Raw genomic sequence first — 16,445 nt, forward strand, 5'->3', positions numbered from 1 at the left:
CAAAGCTAATCTCATGGGTTTTGTCCTTGGTCCTTTCCTTCCTTCCTTCCCTTTTCAGGAACTTTGTTCCATCTCCCTTCTCTCTCTGGCTCTCCAGGGTTTCCCTTAGCCACAGTCTATAAACATGCCTATTCTACCCTCTACTCAGCATTGCTTACCTACTCTAAAAAACTACCCCATCTCCTGATTGCCTGTCACCATCAAATTTTTGGAAAGCATAGTGCATGGTTACTATCCCAATTCCTCCTCATTCCCTGCATCATCTGGGTTCTGTCTCCTTAGCTTTGTAGAAATTTACCTTTGAAAGACATTAATGTCTTTGAAATGGACTTTTATCAGTCTTCAGGTTTCTTCTCCCCACAAGCCTGCTCTGTAGCATATAATATTGATGCTGCCCCTTCTTTCTTGACAATATCTCCCTTAGACCCCCAGACCCAGAGTTCTGGTTATCTTACTATTTCTGCAAGTGGCCTTCCCTACCATTTCCTCTTTTATTCTCTTGCGTCCATGAAAAGACCTTCCTTAAGATAATGTTCTCAGACCACTTCTTTTTCTCTGTCCTCTCCTTCTTGGCAACCTTATATCATTTCATGGTTTCATCTATTATTCTAATAGGGGTAACCCCAAACCTCCATCTCTATCTCAACCCTAACTTATCTCTGTAGCTCCATTTTAAGCTTCCTGCTGAACATCTCCACTTCCATTTCCAGATGCCACCTCCAATCTGTGATACCGTAAACGTAGTTTCCTTCTTAACGTATTTCTTCTCTGGAATCCAACCCTCCTTTTTTTAGGACATTGCCCAAAATCCCACTCAGACTAGTTTCAGATCTCAAGTCATTTTTAAGTTCTTCTCTTTCCACCACTGTTTCTGTCTACTCTCTTTTTTACAGACTCACATCTGCCCACTCCTGTCCATTTTTATTGCCCCAACTTGTAGCCTCTTGCTGGACTGTTGGGGTAGTCCACTTGGCACGTCTATTTCCCACTGTCAATTGACTGCTGCCAGATTGTAGTGGAATTGTTAATAGGTAGTTAGGCAGATATGAGCAGAGCAAGGATAATGGGCCAGGTACAGAAACTCACCAGGGCAAAAAGCCCTGGATGCCTACCAACAGGCAAAACTGGGAAACAAGAACCTCACCCCTAGGGTAACCTTTCCTCTCCTAGCATATTGCTGGTCATTCAGTTTGTATCCCCTGACTTTTCATATAGCTAGTCATGTGGTTTAGAGCCCTCTGACCTTTTTCTTCCTAAAGATGACATCTAGGCCTCAGTTGTATTTCAGCTCCAGACCCAGAAAAGCAGCAAAACCAGACAAGTGACTCTGGCTGCCTCAGGACCAACTACATTGACTAATGACCTCCTGCCTTGGCCTCCAATCAGTGGAGACCACGACCCTGGAAAGCTGATGAGTATTCTACTGAGACACTCCCCTGAGACCACCCCTAAGATTTCCACCTGTAAGAAGGAGATAAATACGCTCAGGACAAAGGACCCAGGGCATGCTCTCCCCACCCCCACCCCCAGGGAGCAGACCAGCACCACCTCCTTCTCCCCTCCCGGAGACCCCATGAGACTTGCAACCAGGGGAGCAATGGGCAGTGGTAGCTCGTCTGGGGATTATCCCCTGAACCTGTCTCCAAGGTCCCGAACCTGTCCCCTTCTCTTTCTCTGACTTAGTGAGCCAAAGCAGCCCAGCCTAGGCTCTCCTGTTGCTTCTTCTAGGCACCTTCCTTGTTTCACCATCCTAAGTATATTTTTGCTGCAGACAATAAATTCTTGCTTTCTTTTCTACACTTTGTCTCTTGATTGAAATCTCTCCCTCAAGAAGACAAGAACGGAATTGCATCTGGGCTCCAGTAACAGAATTGCGTCTTCTGTGGAGGTTAAGTATTAAAGTTATTGTTTAAGAAGAAAATCCCTTATTGTCAACATTACTCTTAAAGATAACTTATATTGCCCATGAAGTAGAATCTACAGACATATTGCTTCTTGATAAGTTTAACACTGCCAATTTTTCCTCTGCTTTTGGGATAAATCACTCTTCTTTTGGTTGAATATCAGATAAGTCATCTGCTTGGTTTTAGGAGCCATCTAGTATGAAAAATATAGTTCTTTAAACACCTCAACTACTTTCTTTAAAAATGTATTTGTTCAAACACTCAGTACTAGTCTATTTGAATTCATGTTGGTTACTCATGAGTGGGACACAAATTCCCTGGGATGTTTAAAAGCACAGCTCTGATCCTGTTATTTCTGTGCTCAAAAACATTTAGTAGCTGTCCATTGCCTATCAGAAGCCCATTTCTTCAGCCTCAACTGTTAACTATCTGGCTTCAACTCACTCATATAATTCAGGTTCCATTCCAGATGCTTTGCACATGCCAGTCTCTGTCCACACTTTCTCTCACAGTGGTCCCACTGCTGGGGATACCTTGTCCTTACTCCCCATTTCTGCTGGGTTCAGCCATTCTTCAAAGATCATTTCACAAACTGCCTCTCCTGAGATTCCTTTATGGAATCTTCTACAACACAGCCCAGCCAAAATCCAATTTCCTCTTCCAAACTGCAGATCTGCATTTGTACTGCTTTCATAGCAAGTATCATTTTCTGTGTAGAGTTTTCATTTTTATTTACATTTTATGAAACTATAAACACCGAATAGGCAAGGTTAGTGCTTGAGTCTTCTTTTTATTTTTATATTCTTTCACCATCTCCAACTTTGAGCACAGTCAGTTCTCAACAGGTTTTAATGAATAGATAAGTAAAATAATGTGGCTTCCCAACTCCTCCCCAAGCAGAAGAGGTTCTCCCAATGTGCTCTAATCTGGCAGTGCCCCAGAAGGTAGGACTGAGGGCTCCAAAAAAGCAGCAAACTCTTCTTCATCCCAGTAGTGCCTCAGTCAGGCAATAAAGGAACTCAACAGGAACGCAGATAGGCAAGAAGATATATGCAAATGTCAAACTCTTTGCTCCTTCTTAAAGAGCAAAGTAAACATCCTACTTGGGGTGGGGGAGGAAAAGAAGACTTTGTCCATTTACAATACAATGGCTTTTTCATAGAAGGCTTCAGGAAATGCCAAGATCTGTCATTGGGGGTGGAGACAGTTTGTTCCCATTGTGTAGAAAGAGACATAATCCTGCAGAACTACAGTTTTAAAGGATCAGACTTGTTTCAGTGCATCTCAAATTCAGTAGGACTTTAACCTTTATGGAGAGAAAATCCCCTCCCTGCCTTGTGTTTTAACTCAAGGCTGAAGGGAAGCTCTGATTCCAGGAGTCCATCGGCTATGAGCCTCTTAAATCTTTTCTGATTCATACTCCAAGCCCCAGAAATACAAATCTTAGCTCTGCTCAGATGAGCAGTAAGATTTTAAAGGAAGGTCTGGGGGGCTTGAAGGGGATGGAAAATGTAATATTTTTACGGGCTGTCTGGGGTTTGGGGACGACAGGTTATTTGAGCCTGTCTTACATCTTTCAAGGGATGGGGCATCTTAATCTTTATTAGGGACATGCAGAAAATGTAATTTGCCCTCAGCGACAGAGAGGGAGTTTGGCAGAATTTACACCCTCAGTGTTGGCTTCAGACTGATCAGGGAAAATTACCGCCCCACACTCTTGTAAAATTTTAACGCACCCTGCGAAGTGCACGGCGTGGCCTGATGCGCAGCGTTCAGGTTTGTCTTGACTTTACTGCATCGTGCAAACTGCCTTCCAGGAGGGAAGTTCTTTTGTTTTTGTTTTTAATTTTTCTGCACAGTCACTCCGGCGGCTTTTCCTGTTTCTCCCCTCCCTCCTGGACTCGGGTCCTGCAGCCCCTAACGTCGGGCGCTCTCCCCCGCACGTCTCCGCTCTGCCTCCTGCGGGGTCCCCCCACCTTTTCTCTTCCTGGCCCCGCCTCCTCCGCGCAGCCCGTCGCCAGCAGCTAGACAGCTGTGTTCAATCAGAAACCACTTACAACTCCAGACGATTCAAACGGGGAAACTTCGGCGTGAAGTGCAGCCGCGCTCGGGCTCTCTCCAGCTTTCTTTCCTTCCCGGGAACCCGAGGAGCGGATCTCCCTCGCCCCGCCGCCGGGTTTCTTCGGGACCTCCGCGAAGCCCCCTGGGGTGCGGGGTCTTGCTGGGAGCTGCCCTCCAGCCTGGCCATGGGGGTCGGCGGGGCGTCGTAGGAGCGGAGAAGGCGGCGCCGAGGGCGGCACTGCCCCGGGACCCGGCGGTGGGCGCGCGCGGGCGGGTCCCCGCGCCGGCTCGGCCGCCGCAGCAGCTGCGAGCGCGCCCCGCCGCCCGGCCTCCCGCAGCGATGGCTCGTCCGTGAGACGCCAGCGGGCTCCGTTCGCTTTCGAAGGAGTGTCAGCATCCTCCGTCTGGGCTGCAGCACTGTCCTGGGTGGAAAATGGCTGTCTAGACTAACATGTGCCAGAAGGGACCACGCCGGGGACCCCGAGCCTGCGAAGCCTAACTCACACGCGCTGAGACCTGGAGGAGCGAGGAGCTCGGCTCTGAAAAGTGCAGTCATGAATTCTGGAGTTGCCATGAAATACGGAAACGACTCCTCGGCCGAGCTGAGCGAGGTAAGAAACAGCTGAGGGCGGGAGCTCTGGTTCCGAGGGCAGTGGTTTTTCCACAGACCCCCCCCCCCCCCCCGCCATCTCCCCCAGCCCTGCACCCCACCCGCCTCGCACTCCCAGTCTGGAGGCAGCGCAATTAAAGATTAATAGATTTTCTGGATCTTGTTGTAACTTGTCGTGTTGCTCAGGAAATGACCTGAACTGGCTTGATATTTCAGTCTGAAACGAGCGGCTTAAAAAAGAAACAAGCTCTGGCCGCGCAGCCGAGGCGCTTTACTCCCCGCGGGCTGGCTCCCCCGAACCTTCCCACCCATGTCCCCCAGTTTATGTACAGCATTCCTTTTCGTATTCGCAGAATACATGGGGGTCCCAGCTGAGCTGAAGCGGATGGTGACGGATTTGGAGGGGCCGGGGCACTCGCTGGGTTATTATGAAGTGTCTGCCGCTTGGCTCCCACGTGTGACGCGTTCGGTTAAAGTCGGTCAAGGTGGTCTCGGCGCGGCGGAGAGGCGCGACCCGCGCGGGGGGGGGGGCGGGGGGAAGCACATCAAAGCCGCTTAGAACTTTATTTCCTGCCCGGCGCTGGACTCCCGAGTCTTTGAGGCGAGCGTATTTGCAATTCCTGGCTCTTACTGTAACATAGCCACTTGAGTGTGTGAGACCTGCTTTGAAATGAAAGGCGACATCAAACGGCATGCAAATAGGTGACCGGTGAGATGCGCCAGGCCACCTTTTCGATGACTTTAGGGATGCCTGGGCTACCCCACCCCCCACCCCCAAGGCTTTGAATATCGGAAAGGAGTGATGGGCAACCTACAGAACTGGATGCTCAGAAGAGAGGAGAGAGCCTGAGACTGGTGTCTCCAACAGGAGGCTTGATGGCTGTGGGGTTTCCTCTTAGCGCCGTCGCCGAGCCATTTCTGGGAGCCAAAGTAGAATAAATAGTCTGTGCTTCTTGAGTCGGAGCTGAAGAAAGGACTGGGGGAGAGAAAAAAAAAAAAAAGACCCGTTTGAAAACAGCCGGAAGGCAGATAGAAATGATGTCAGAGTACTTACAGCGGAGAGAAAATGTAAGGACAGCGTCCCCACTGGGGGGAGAGGCTGGTGCTGGGGACGCGAGGCGGGTGTGCGTGGGAAACCCGAGGTCTGCGGCCGGCACCCAGCACTGAATGCAGTCGGTCCCTGGTGCTCTAAGTGTCTCAACTGCTGTGCTGGGCCTGCTCGGGTTTGGAGCAGCATTCTGAGGTGTTGGCAGAATGAGGTAGAGGCATTTCCTAATCCCTGTGCCTTCCCTTATGATGTAGAAGGTGGGAGATGCTGAGAGTAGGGCTTAATTTAAAAACGAGAGGTGGGGGGTAAAAGCCTGAAGACCTAAGTGATTTTTTTGCCAATTTTAAAAGCAGGGAGAGGTTTCAGATCTGAAATAGAACCCAGGATCCTGCTCCATCACTCACACTATTTCAGGAGAAGCCTTTGATTTATCTGCTAAGGTCATTTAAAAATCAAAAACTAAAGGCATACATCCTGCAGAGAGTCTTGGCGACGCCCTTTACATTGTTTATTTCTATCTGGCAGCTTTCACACTTTCACCTGAAGTGAGCTGTTCAGTTACCTCCGTTTAAAAATGAATCACCAATTTAGGATGAAGGTGGCTAGAAGGCTGAATATAGAGAGAGGAGACCTGGATTGACTTTCAATAGTATTAGTACAGTCAGGGAGTCCATTAGGTGAACTGCGTATCTATAAAACACAGGTGGGAGGTAAAACTCCGTCCTGTGCCTCGTGTGCCTTGTTTATCCACTCCTTAGAACACTTGTGATCAATTGAAAGCGTTGAGGGTGTTTTGTGACCTCTGCATTAGTTGGAGCAATAATATTTCAGCATTACAGAACATAGTTTTGTCCCTAAGGAAATTAACAAGTTTCTGCCCCAACCATATCCTCGACCAAATTTTCTTTCCTTTATCTGAGTGTCTGCTCATTCATTTCTTGCCTTCTTTAGAGCCTTCTTTTTAGGCTCAGTGATTTAGTTGTCCCTGCATCCCCCCCAATCCTAGTTTCCCTGCAGATTGAGTAGTTGCAACAGACTGTAAAGGTAGTTATTTTTAGCTTAAAGAGAATTTGTAAGGCAAGGGAGTGGGGGGGGGGGTCATACCTTGTGGACCCTAAATTTATCATGGGCAATAGTCGTTGGGTGTTCTGTAATATCTGTAGATCAGTATTCATATGGACCCATAGATTCGAATACAGTTCATTTGTATTTCTCACTTTAGGTCTCTGGTGTAAAGGAGAGTTTCTTCTTTTCACTGTAATTTTTCTCTTAAACGCTGGTTTTGCTTTAACGTCTTGGGGGGCAAAGCTGTCATCCTTTTTTTGATGGCCAGTCCCTCCTCCTCCTCTGGAAGCAGAGCTAATAAAATCCCTCAGAGGCCCCTTTCATGCCATATCTCTTATTGCCCAGGAGCCTCACCGCCGCCTGGAGGTCACCATGGGGTCAGATTCAGCTTGATGTTCAGCAGGCATTGCAGGGGCAGGAAAAACTCTAAAAGGGCTCAGCATTATCCTGGGCTTTAGAAACAAGAGGCCTCTCATTGGCACTGACTTGTCAGCTTATCCCTTCTGCAAGGGTCCTCCAGCCACAGGAGTCATTGACTCCATTACAATAATGTTGACACTGACTTCATAAATCCTAAACAAGGGAAGTGACTTGAATCCATTTCTACTTGTAATCTCCCGGACCTTGATGAGAGCAGCAAGCTTTGATCAAAAATTCAGGTGTTGACCTCTGTCTGCCCTGCTCCAGGAAAGCTTCGTTGCAAGAGAGGCAGGAGAGACTGGGTGTGAGGGACACTTGAGGGGACTGAGGGAGCTGGGTGTTGGGCGTTAGGTGTTTCGAAGACCGAAAACAGGAAATTCATGAACGTGTTCCTGTTGCGTCTTTAGTTTGAACAATAGCTGTTTAAGATGCCGTGAGATGATTATAGGAGAGAGTAAAATGCCCTCTACCTATGGACATTCAAAACATGGTCATTTATCCGTGACCACAAATGGCTTACGTTAAGCCTGAACACTTTAATCAAAGCAAACTAGTCCTTAGCATTAACAAAGGTAATTCAAAAGGAAAATTTGAGAAGCATGAATTGGCTATTTTTTTTTCCTTACCTGTTAGCCATCCCTATCGGACTCAAAGGATATTTTTCTTTTTCTAATGGGAGGTTAAGGAAGGACTTCAACATCAGCTAAATCAAAAGTACTTAGAAAATTAAATGGCCGGCTTTCAGTCTTCCTCCTCCACGATCAAGAAGCAGAATGGACACACTGCCAGAGCATTCGATTAGATTCTCCCAAACCTTGTCAAGGGAGGGCTCTTAAATCTTTCTCATCTCCCGGGGTTTTCGGTTAGCAGTTAATTCTGTTTGACTTGGTAAAAGCCTGTGGGACCAGTGCGTAGTTTCCCCTTGTTTCGCAATTGCCATCACATCTCTTGGTCCTTAGAGTAGCTGAGACTTTGGGAAGATGTCTTACGGTGCAGTATCATCAGGGTATGACTTGAATTTACTCCTTTACAGAAGAGCTGTCCACCCGATCTGTTTGTCTGATAGACAGCTACCTATTTATGTAGCAAAATAAAACTTTAAGAGTTTGTTTTCTTGGCAATCATGAAAACCTCTGGGAATTAAAAATATTCTTCCCTAACTCAAGTAATACTTTGCTCGAAACAATTAATTCTTATTTTTTGCCTGTTAAACATTGAACAATGAACAGGTAAAATTCTCCTGTCATGATTCATTCTGAAACCTTAGTTGCCCTGGAAATTGTATTTCCCTACCTCTCTCTTTATCACATTCAAAGACTCTTTCATAAGATTATTCTACTCCTGAATGTAGGCTATAGAGGCAACTCCCTGCTTTCACCATTTACTTGTTGGGTAGCTGAAACTCCACATCTTCACTCATACTCTAATTAAGAAGTAGATGTGTATGGGAGAAAATTGCTGTCTAGAGAGATTATCTTGTATGACTATCTCTATGTGGCCATCTCACAGATGTACTTCTTTGTCACCTTACGCAGTGTCAGAGTTGGAAGGGCCTGTGAGGTCTCCTAGTATTCCCACACCCCCTTACAGTTCATCCCCCTCTGCCTCGGTAGAATCCCACTTCATTGTAGTGAGGTGTTCAATGTCTCTCCTAGCCACAGACTAGAAGCACCAGAAGGGCAGTGTCAAGACCTGTCAGAGTCTGGCACAGAGCAGGTGTTCTAGTAATATTTGACGAATGAATACCTTGCCTCCTCTCTCCCTTTCCCTTTTTATAAATAGAGAATTTGAAGAACTGATTTAAGAGGCTTTTTGGCTGAGCGACCGACTGCCCCAAAATTTAGAGACTTCAAATGACAATCTTATTTGCTTCTGATTTTGCAATTTGGGCAGAGCTCAAGGGGAAAGACCTGTGACTGCAGCTGGAAGATCCACTTCTAAACTGGTTTAATCACATGGCTGGCAAATCAGTGGCGGCTGTGGACTAGGGGGTCATCTCAATTCTCCTGTGCCTGGGCCTGCCTGTGTGGCTGCTTGGGTTTCTCCACCGCGTGGCAGCTGGGTTCCAAGGAGGAGGTGAAAGCTGACAGTTCTTTTAAAATGTAAGACTGAAACTGGCACCAGGTCACCTCCATGTGCTCTTCTGGTCAGAACAGCTGCGTGCTTAGCCCACATCAAAGGGTGAAGATATAGGTGAAGAAATAGATCTCACCTGTCTTAGGGGGAGGGGACAAAGAATTTGCAACCATTTTTAATCTCCAGAGGCCACAAAATGGCAGAATCTTATCTACCACTGTGGCCTCTTAAGTCCCAATGCTTGGCAATAGTCTTTGTTGTTTTGTTTTTTAGCTATTAATTCATTGATTTCTAACAGATAACACTTTCTAGGCACTTCCCAGGTATTGACTCGCTTCATTGTCAAAAAACCCTGAGAGATACGTTCTATTGTACCCGTGTTACAGGTGCAGAAATTGAGGCATAAAGAGGTGAAAAAACTTACCAAGATTATGCAGACTATAATGGTCGAGCTGGGAGCTGAACCCAGGTCGACCGTTTGTGAAGGGTTTCCTTTCATTCGTGTCTGCTCTGAGCTTTTGATTACATGTTCCTAGGAGAGAGTATTCTATTTAACAAGCCTGTTTGACTTGACTTGTATTGTAATCTCTATTCAATACCCAGGTAAATGATTTTGATAAAAATGAAATGGATATGATTAAAAGGATATGGTCACCTTCAAATGGCTGAGGAATTCTAGGCATTCCAAAGCCCTAAAAGCATATTTGTCAATAGGAAATAGGGTGATCCTTGCCCCAGAAGGTCTTCCCTTCTGTCCCCTGTTCACTGCAAGGGAGACAGGGTCACCAAGACCTCTGTCCCACAGTCTGTGCATTCAGAGGCGTCTGAGGGATTAGTGCTACGCTAGTTAAGGTACCAGAAGGAGAATAGAGCTTCCTCTGTCATAAGAATTAGGGTTTCCCACCCCTGCAGTTAGGGCTCTAGGCTCCTACTACAGTCCGCTCAGCCACTGTGGGCTGCAGAGTGCTGGGGTTGGAGAAGAAAGCCAGGGAACCCAATGAAATTGGCAGTTGGGGCTAAGTGGCAAGGTCCTGAGGAAGCACACGGAACATGGCAGTGAGGCCGTGCATCAAACCCAGCCAGCAAGGGGAAGTAGATCAAGTGTGGCTGGAACCAGGTGGTTGTCAAAGGGACAAGAGAAAGGAGAAATGCGGTGCAAGAAGAGGTTAGTCAAAGACCCCAGCTGATCAGGCACTGAGATGGCCGCAGACCCCAAAGCAGAGAAAAAGCCTTTGACTCTGAGAAAGTGCTTTGTCCAACAGGGAAGTTTTAAAATTAATTCCAAGACTCTTTCATATTTAGGAAGTACTTACAGGACTGTGGCTACCAGAGTTGAGGTGCCAGAACTTTAAGTGGGGGCACCTGTCTAGAGCAGGGGTGTGATGGTAAACTCAGGTGCCGTTTTAATAGCTGCCTGAAGCTGGTTTACCAAATGCAAGTCACGTGGATGACTCCGGAATCAGACTGCAACTGGAAGGTAAAACCTACATTTAGAGCATAATTAAGAAGTTGTTGATGAGCAGAGATTGCAAAGTTAGTTTTTGATCAAAGGAATCAAATTTCACAAAACCAAGATTACATTTTAAGCAGTCTCTAGATTCTGGGAAAGAGGCTTGTGTTGGTGAGATTACAGACTCAGACAAGCCAAAAAAGACTCAGAAAATAGAAAATAGTTAGAACGTGGATTTTTAAATTTTTATTTATTTATTTTTTACATCAGGAAGGAGATGTCATGGCAGAGATAGAGATAAATTGTATGCAGTTATTTTCTTGAACCCCACCCCGCACCCCTAATCAGACCTAGATCCCTAGCAGTGGCATCTTTCTCTCTTGAAAGAAACAGGAGAGAAGAGCATGGATTACACAGATAAACAGTTCAATTTATAGAGTAAATATTTACTGGAGCACAGAGCTATCCTCCTTTTCTAGCACATGTTCTTGCTGAACAAAAACAGCTAAAATTAGTACATACGGGAAAGAGGACACCTTTTGTAAGGTTTGAATTGTCATCAGGAGTGACTGAGGTTGTAAAGCGATTTACATATGCAAATCTTTCGAGATAGTTCTTATACTAGGCAAAGAAATTAAACCTTGAGAAACTTTGGGGGGGAAATCCAGAATTAGTAGCTATTGATTAGCAGTTGATTTTTTGCCTTACCAAAAACTGTAGGCTTGGTTTTGTTAACTTTGTAAATGAGCAACCAAAGCCTGTTGGGCTGGAATAATTGTGTGGCTAAAGCTACTTGATGCTTCAGTTGGTAGGATATTTTGAGGCAGATATTTTGAGTCATGAGGTTTGATCAGTGCTTGGAACGTCTGACGGGACATACGGGGCCAGAGATGGAAATGCATCTGAAGCCCGAGGCTGTAGTGTTTGATTAGCCGAGAACAGAAAGTTTCCGGAAACCTCTGTCTGTGCACGCCTGTCAGGGAAGGGCTCCAGCTGTATGGTGAGAAATGCTGAAGCGGTTGTCAAAGGAAGAATGCCAACCTGGAAAAAGATTGCCTGGCAGTTAGGAAGGCGGTAGAGTCCTCTGGTTGGCTGCATGGTAAGAGTGGGAGTAATTGCTTGTCCCTGTTTCCTATGGGTTGAATGGACTTGTCCATAGAATATGTGGCACACATTTGACTACTCGCTTCTGCCTGGGCCCCTCCCAACCTCCCAGGTTAGTTATTCTTTGTTTCATCTCTGTTCAGAACTAACTAATGATCCCCAGCCTCCCTGGGAGACCATAAGGCCTTTGAAGGCAGGGACAGAGTAAAACCCATCACTGTATTGCCAGCACCTAGTCAATATGTGACATAGTTGGGCATGAACAAACTTCAAAGTTACTTGTTTGGATCAAACCCCGGTTGCCATGTTAGAGTGACAGATGGATTAGCCACTTTTACATTTTGGTTAAAGAGCACATTGAGGGAACTTAGTTTGGTTATTATTACTATAACTTACTCCTTATTGGCCATTTGTTTATTCAACAAATATTGTGTGCCTTCTACATGCCAGGTGCTATTCTTAGGTCTGGGGTACAGACACAAACAAAACTGATGTAGTCCCTGTTCTAAGGGTTCTTACGTTCTAGAGAGAGACAGAAGAGAAGTGTGTCCAGTGGTGATACATGCTAGAAAGAAAAAACCCCACAGGGAATGAAGGAGGGATGCTATTACAGTGGTCAGGGAAGACCTGTCTGCAGGAATCTTTGATTTGACACCTGAATGAAATGAGGGGTAGAGCCAGACAAACATAGGGAGTGGGAAGAACAGGGCCAAGGTGCAAAGGCCAGAGTGTGCTTGATATGTTTAAGCAAGGTGGTGATGTGGCTGGGAGTGCAGTGAGCAAGGGGAGTAGAAGGAGATGAGATCTGAGAAAACAGATCTGGCTGGGTCACCTATAGCCTCATTGACTATGGGAAAGAATCAGGATTCCTCTAGAGTATTTTGAACATATACATATACTTTTTTTATCCATATACTTTTTTATTGTGGGGCAGGGAAGGGGGAATGTCGAGAAGAGGAGGAACTAGCAAAGAAAAGACCAGAAAGGCTTTGTCGCAAAAGCCTATTCAAGAGAGTATTTTCAGAAAAGGTAGAGTGATCAGTCAAAAAATGCTTCGCTTTTCCAAAAGCTCCACTCACTCCCTGAAAGCCTATGCATATTCCAAAACTTTCAAATTGTGTCATTTTCTCCTATCGGAAATAATTGTTATATTCCATAAAAATAAACTATAATTATTTTTGGACATCTTCAGCATATTTTGAGTTTACTTTCCCCTTAAAAGGAATGGTTTAAAGAACTGAGTGGCATGGACACCAGCCAGGAATGATTTGAAAACTGCCTTTCCTTAATGGATGGCTCAGGGTGGGTGGATGCTGGTGATATAGAATATAGGTGGATCCTAATTAGGAAAACTGGGCTCTAGTTTCCACCGTCACTTGGACCAATTTCCTTAAGTTATTTAAATCACTGACTTTATTTTCTTATTAACTTTATTATCAGTTGATTGATTTATAACAAATACAGCTTCAGGGATCCTGAAGTGCTGCCTTTTTTTCCTGTTGAAAAGCTCTTTGGCAGTCAGATTATGACCAGAAAGTTGCCCGGGCAGCATGAAATTGGACAAAGGGGATGCTCCTGATGTGGGTTGCAATTAAGTTTATCTTTGATCTGAGGTTCTTCTTATCCAAACCATTGGCATGACTGATGAGGAAACTGAGGCCTGAGTAAGACTGGCTAGCGGCAGAGGGGGGAATGTAGAACTCAGGTTTTTTTTAACTCCCACAGATATGTTTTCCTCTTCTGTCTCACCTTCCTCTGCTTCTGTGTCACAGATGTGCTTTAAAATATGTGTTTTCTAATGTTCTGTAGTTATTTTAAAAGAAGAAAGTCTAATTTTTCAGGAAACCTTATCTATATATCACATTACCACCAATCACACTATTAAAATAATTAGAAGAATTTGTTTTTAGCTCTAGCTGTGATACTTGGGTGTGTTGTAGTTGTCTGCTCTCAGTGGGTTTTTATGGGCCTCTGAGGTATAAAATCCAAAAGGGCAGTGGCGTTCTTTTGGGGGGATATAGTGAGATGGGCTTACTGTTTGGCTGTTTTTCCAGATGGTGCATGTCTGACTCAACCTCTCATCCTTTAAAAAAAACACACCAAAAAACTGTGCTAAAATATACATAACATGAAGTTCACCATTTTAACCGTTTTCAAGTTTACAGGTCTGTGGCATTAAACACATTCACATTGTGGTGCAACCTTCATTACCACCATCTACAGCACTTTTTCTCTCCCCAGCTGAACCTCTGTGCCCATTAAACATTAACTTTCCATTCCCCCCTCCCTTCCCCTCCCCTGCCCTGGAAACCACCATTCTGCTTTGTCTCTCTATGCATTTGACTATTTTAGTTACCTCATAGAAGTGGAATCATACCATAGTTGTCCTTTTGTAACTGGTTTATTTCCCTTAGTGTAACGTCTTCAGGGTTTATTGATGTTGTAGTATGTGTCAGAATTTCTTTTTAAGGCTGAGTGATACTCCATTGTGTGTATGTATCACATCCTGGTTTTCCATGCGTCAGTTGATGAACACTTGGGTTGCCTCCATCCTTTGGCTGTTGTGAATAAGCTGCTATCAACATGGGTGTACAGATATCTGTGTGAGTCCCTGCTTTCACTTATTTTGGGTACATACAAGTGGAATTGCTAGAGCTTGTGGTAACTCTGTGCTTAATTTTTTGAGGAATTGCTTCTTTGTAACAGTCTACACTGTTTTCTGTAACAACTGCACCATTTTACATGATTCCCACCAGCAGTGCACAAAGGTCCCAACTTCTCCTCACCCTTGCTGATCGAATTCTTTTTTGTTCTGTTTTTTAAATAACAGTCATCCAAATAGGTGTGAGGTAGCATCTCATTGTGGGTTTTTTTTGCATTTACCTAATGGTTAGGGATGTTGAGCATTTTTTCATGTGCTTATTGGCCACATATTCTGTGGACAAATGTCCATTCAAACCCTTAGCCCATTTTTCAATTGGGTCGTTTGGGGTTTTGTGTTGCACTGTAGGAGCACTTCCTTCATACTTTCCAAATATCAGTTCCCTACCCCTCTTCTCTGTTGTTCATGTCTGATTTTCTCCATGGTTGGGGCTTTGCATGGCACTCACTCCTTGGTATTTCCGGATGGAGTGACAGTGACAGTGAGTGTAAAATGAGGCTTGAGAATAAACTGCTTCTCCACGGAAAACAAATGGGTTCTGCCCAAGCCCAGGAGGCTCCTTCCTCCGCGGTGTCCAGGAAGAAGGCCCTTCCAGTGCTTCGTGGGGCCAGGCTGACACCCAGGAACTCTCCTTATGAACAGACTAGCGGGTCTCTAGCAGTGTCAGGCAGGGACCTGTGTTAAGAGTTGTGTTCATGGCACTTGAAGAGTTACATTTTGTTACGGACATGCAGTGATTTCAGTGTTTAAAGAGGAGTTTTAGGAGAGGGCTTTAGTGAGAGGAGCCTGTGGAGAGGAGCCAGGAAGTCTGAGGCTGGCCTGTTAGATTAGATAACTGTTACTTTATTTTTTGCTGCTGTGCATCTAATCCCGGTTAAACCAAAATCTAATTTATTTTCATGCTTGATTGGGAGCACTTCTGATTAAGTGTTGGGATGAGAGCGAGCATGGGGGTGAGAGTAAGCATCACATACGACTACTGTGGGAATGAGATAGTCCAGGGGCTGCTGTGCTTGGGCCGATTATTAATAGGGCATTAATAGTGAGTAGGGGGAAAATAAGTGAGTTGGACCCCAGGACTGGAGGAGTTTTTTAATTCCAACTTAGAATGGGTAGATTTAAACTCAAATTTGGGATCCCCCTTTTTCACAATGCCCTATATGTAAAGTGCCTCTTGGTATGATTGATGGAGTGACTTCTAAGACTGTTTCTCATTTTGGGCTTCTGAGCTGCTTATGAAAATGTTGTCTAGACACGCATGTAATTACTGCCAAAGACAGTGTCTGATGCTGATAAAGCTGCCTTTAAACCCTTTAATTCCCCATGTGTCAAAGATTGGGCATCTTTCTTATTTGGCTTTAAACTGTCCCCAACTGGCAATGATGACATACTGAAGTCAGGATAATATATTGAATGACTAGGAAGAGTCTCTCTTTTTTGACTAACTTCCCCACTGGGTCAGGTCACTTGTTTCTCTGTCTGTAAAACTGTGTGTGCTCAAGTTGTGGGCTCCATCCACTATCCTAGCTCAGTGATCTGCAGAAAGTTGCTTTTCTGCGCTGCACGTTCCCTGTTAGAAAATGGTGAGAATAAGAGTATCCACCTTAGACCAGTGTTGCAGAGACCAGTGACATGCCCTTGTAGTATTTACAAAGTGCCTGGTAAATACCGTTGGTTAACTCTTGCTGCTACAATAACAACAATACTAATAGTTGTTATTTTGCTAGGACAGTGTTTACTTGCTACAGAGAATGTGCCAAGTAGAAGAGAGGCACTTTATATTATAAACAACATTAGTAGCTGTAGTTGTAAGTGAACACTGAAATAATGTAAAGGAAGTTCTTAAGTGGAGACAAATATGTCATGGAGACAGTATCAGGAATCCTGTAAGTCTCACAGCCTGCTGATGTTTTTTTCTCTCTCTACCTTAATGCCAAAAGCTCATTACCTGGGAAAAAGTTCTTCCAAATATTGCTAAGTCTTAGAAGAGAAAGTTGGGTATTTCTTTTTTTCTGATTCACAGAGCCAGAATGTTAATGAGTTAA

General features: G+C 44.9%; 1 protein-coding gene across 3 annotated transcripts in view; it reads left to right on the top strand.

Annotated features, from left to right (window-relative positions):
* The window catches only part of MCC (MCC regulator of WNT signaling pathway), a 343,361-nt gene that overhangs the window by 104,708 nt on the left and 222,208 nt on the right, over positions 1-16,445 (top strand). Inside the window, exon 1 of one of the 3 annotated variants that reach the window (XM_081133288.1) lies at positions 3,977-4,576. The exons of 1 other annotated variant lie outside the window; for it this stretch is intronic. In XM_081133288.1, the coding sequence (XP_080989414.1) occupies positions 4,520-4,576 (57 nt within the window). In that variant the 5' untranslated portion in view covers positions 3,977-4,519. Of the gene's footprint in view, positions 1-3,976; positions 4,577-4,610; positions 5,644-16,445 lie in introns of those variants that run through there. One more of the 3 variants, XM_081133289.1, reaches the window with a different exon arrangement.

The sequence above is a fragment of the Miniopterus schreibersii genome, assembly GCF_964146895.1.
Source record: "Miniopterus schreibersii genome assembly, chromosome: 3".
Lineage (NCBI taxonomy): Eukaryota > Metazoa > Chordata > Mammalia > Chiroptera > Miniopteridae > Miniopterus > Miniopterus schreibersii.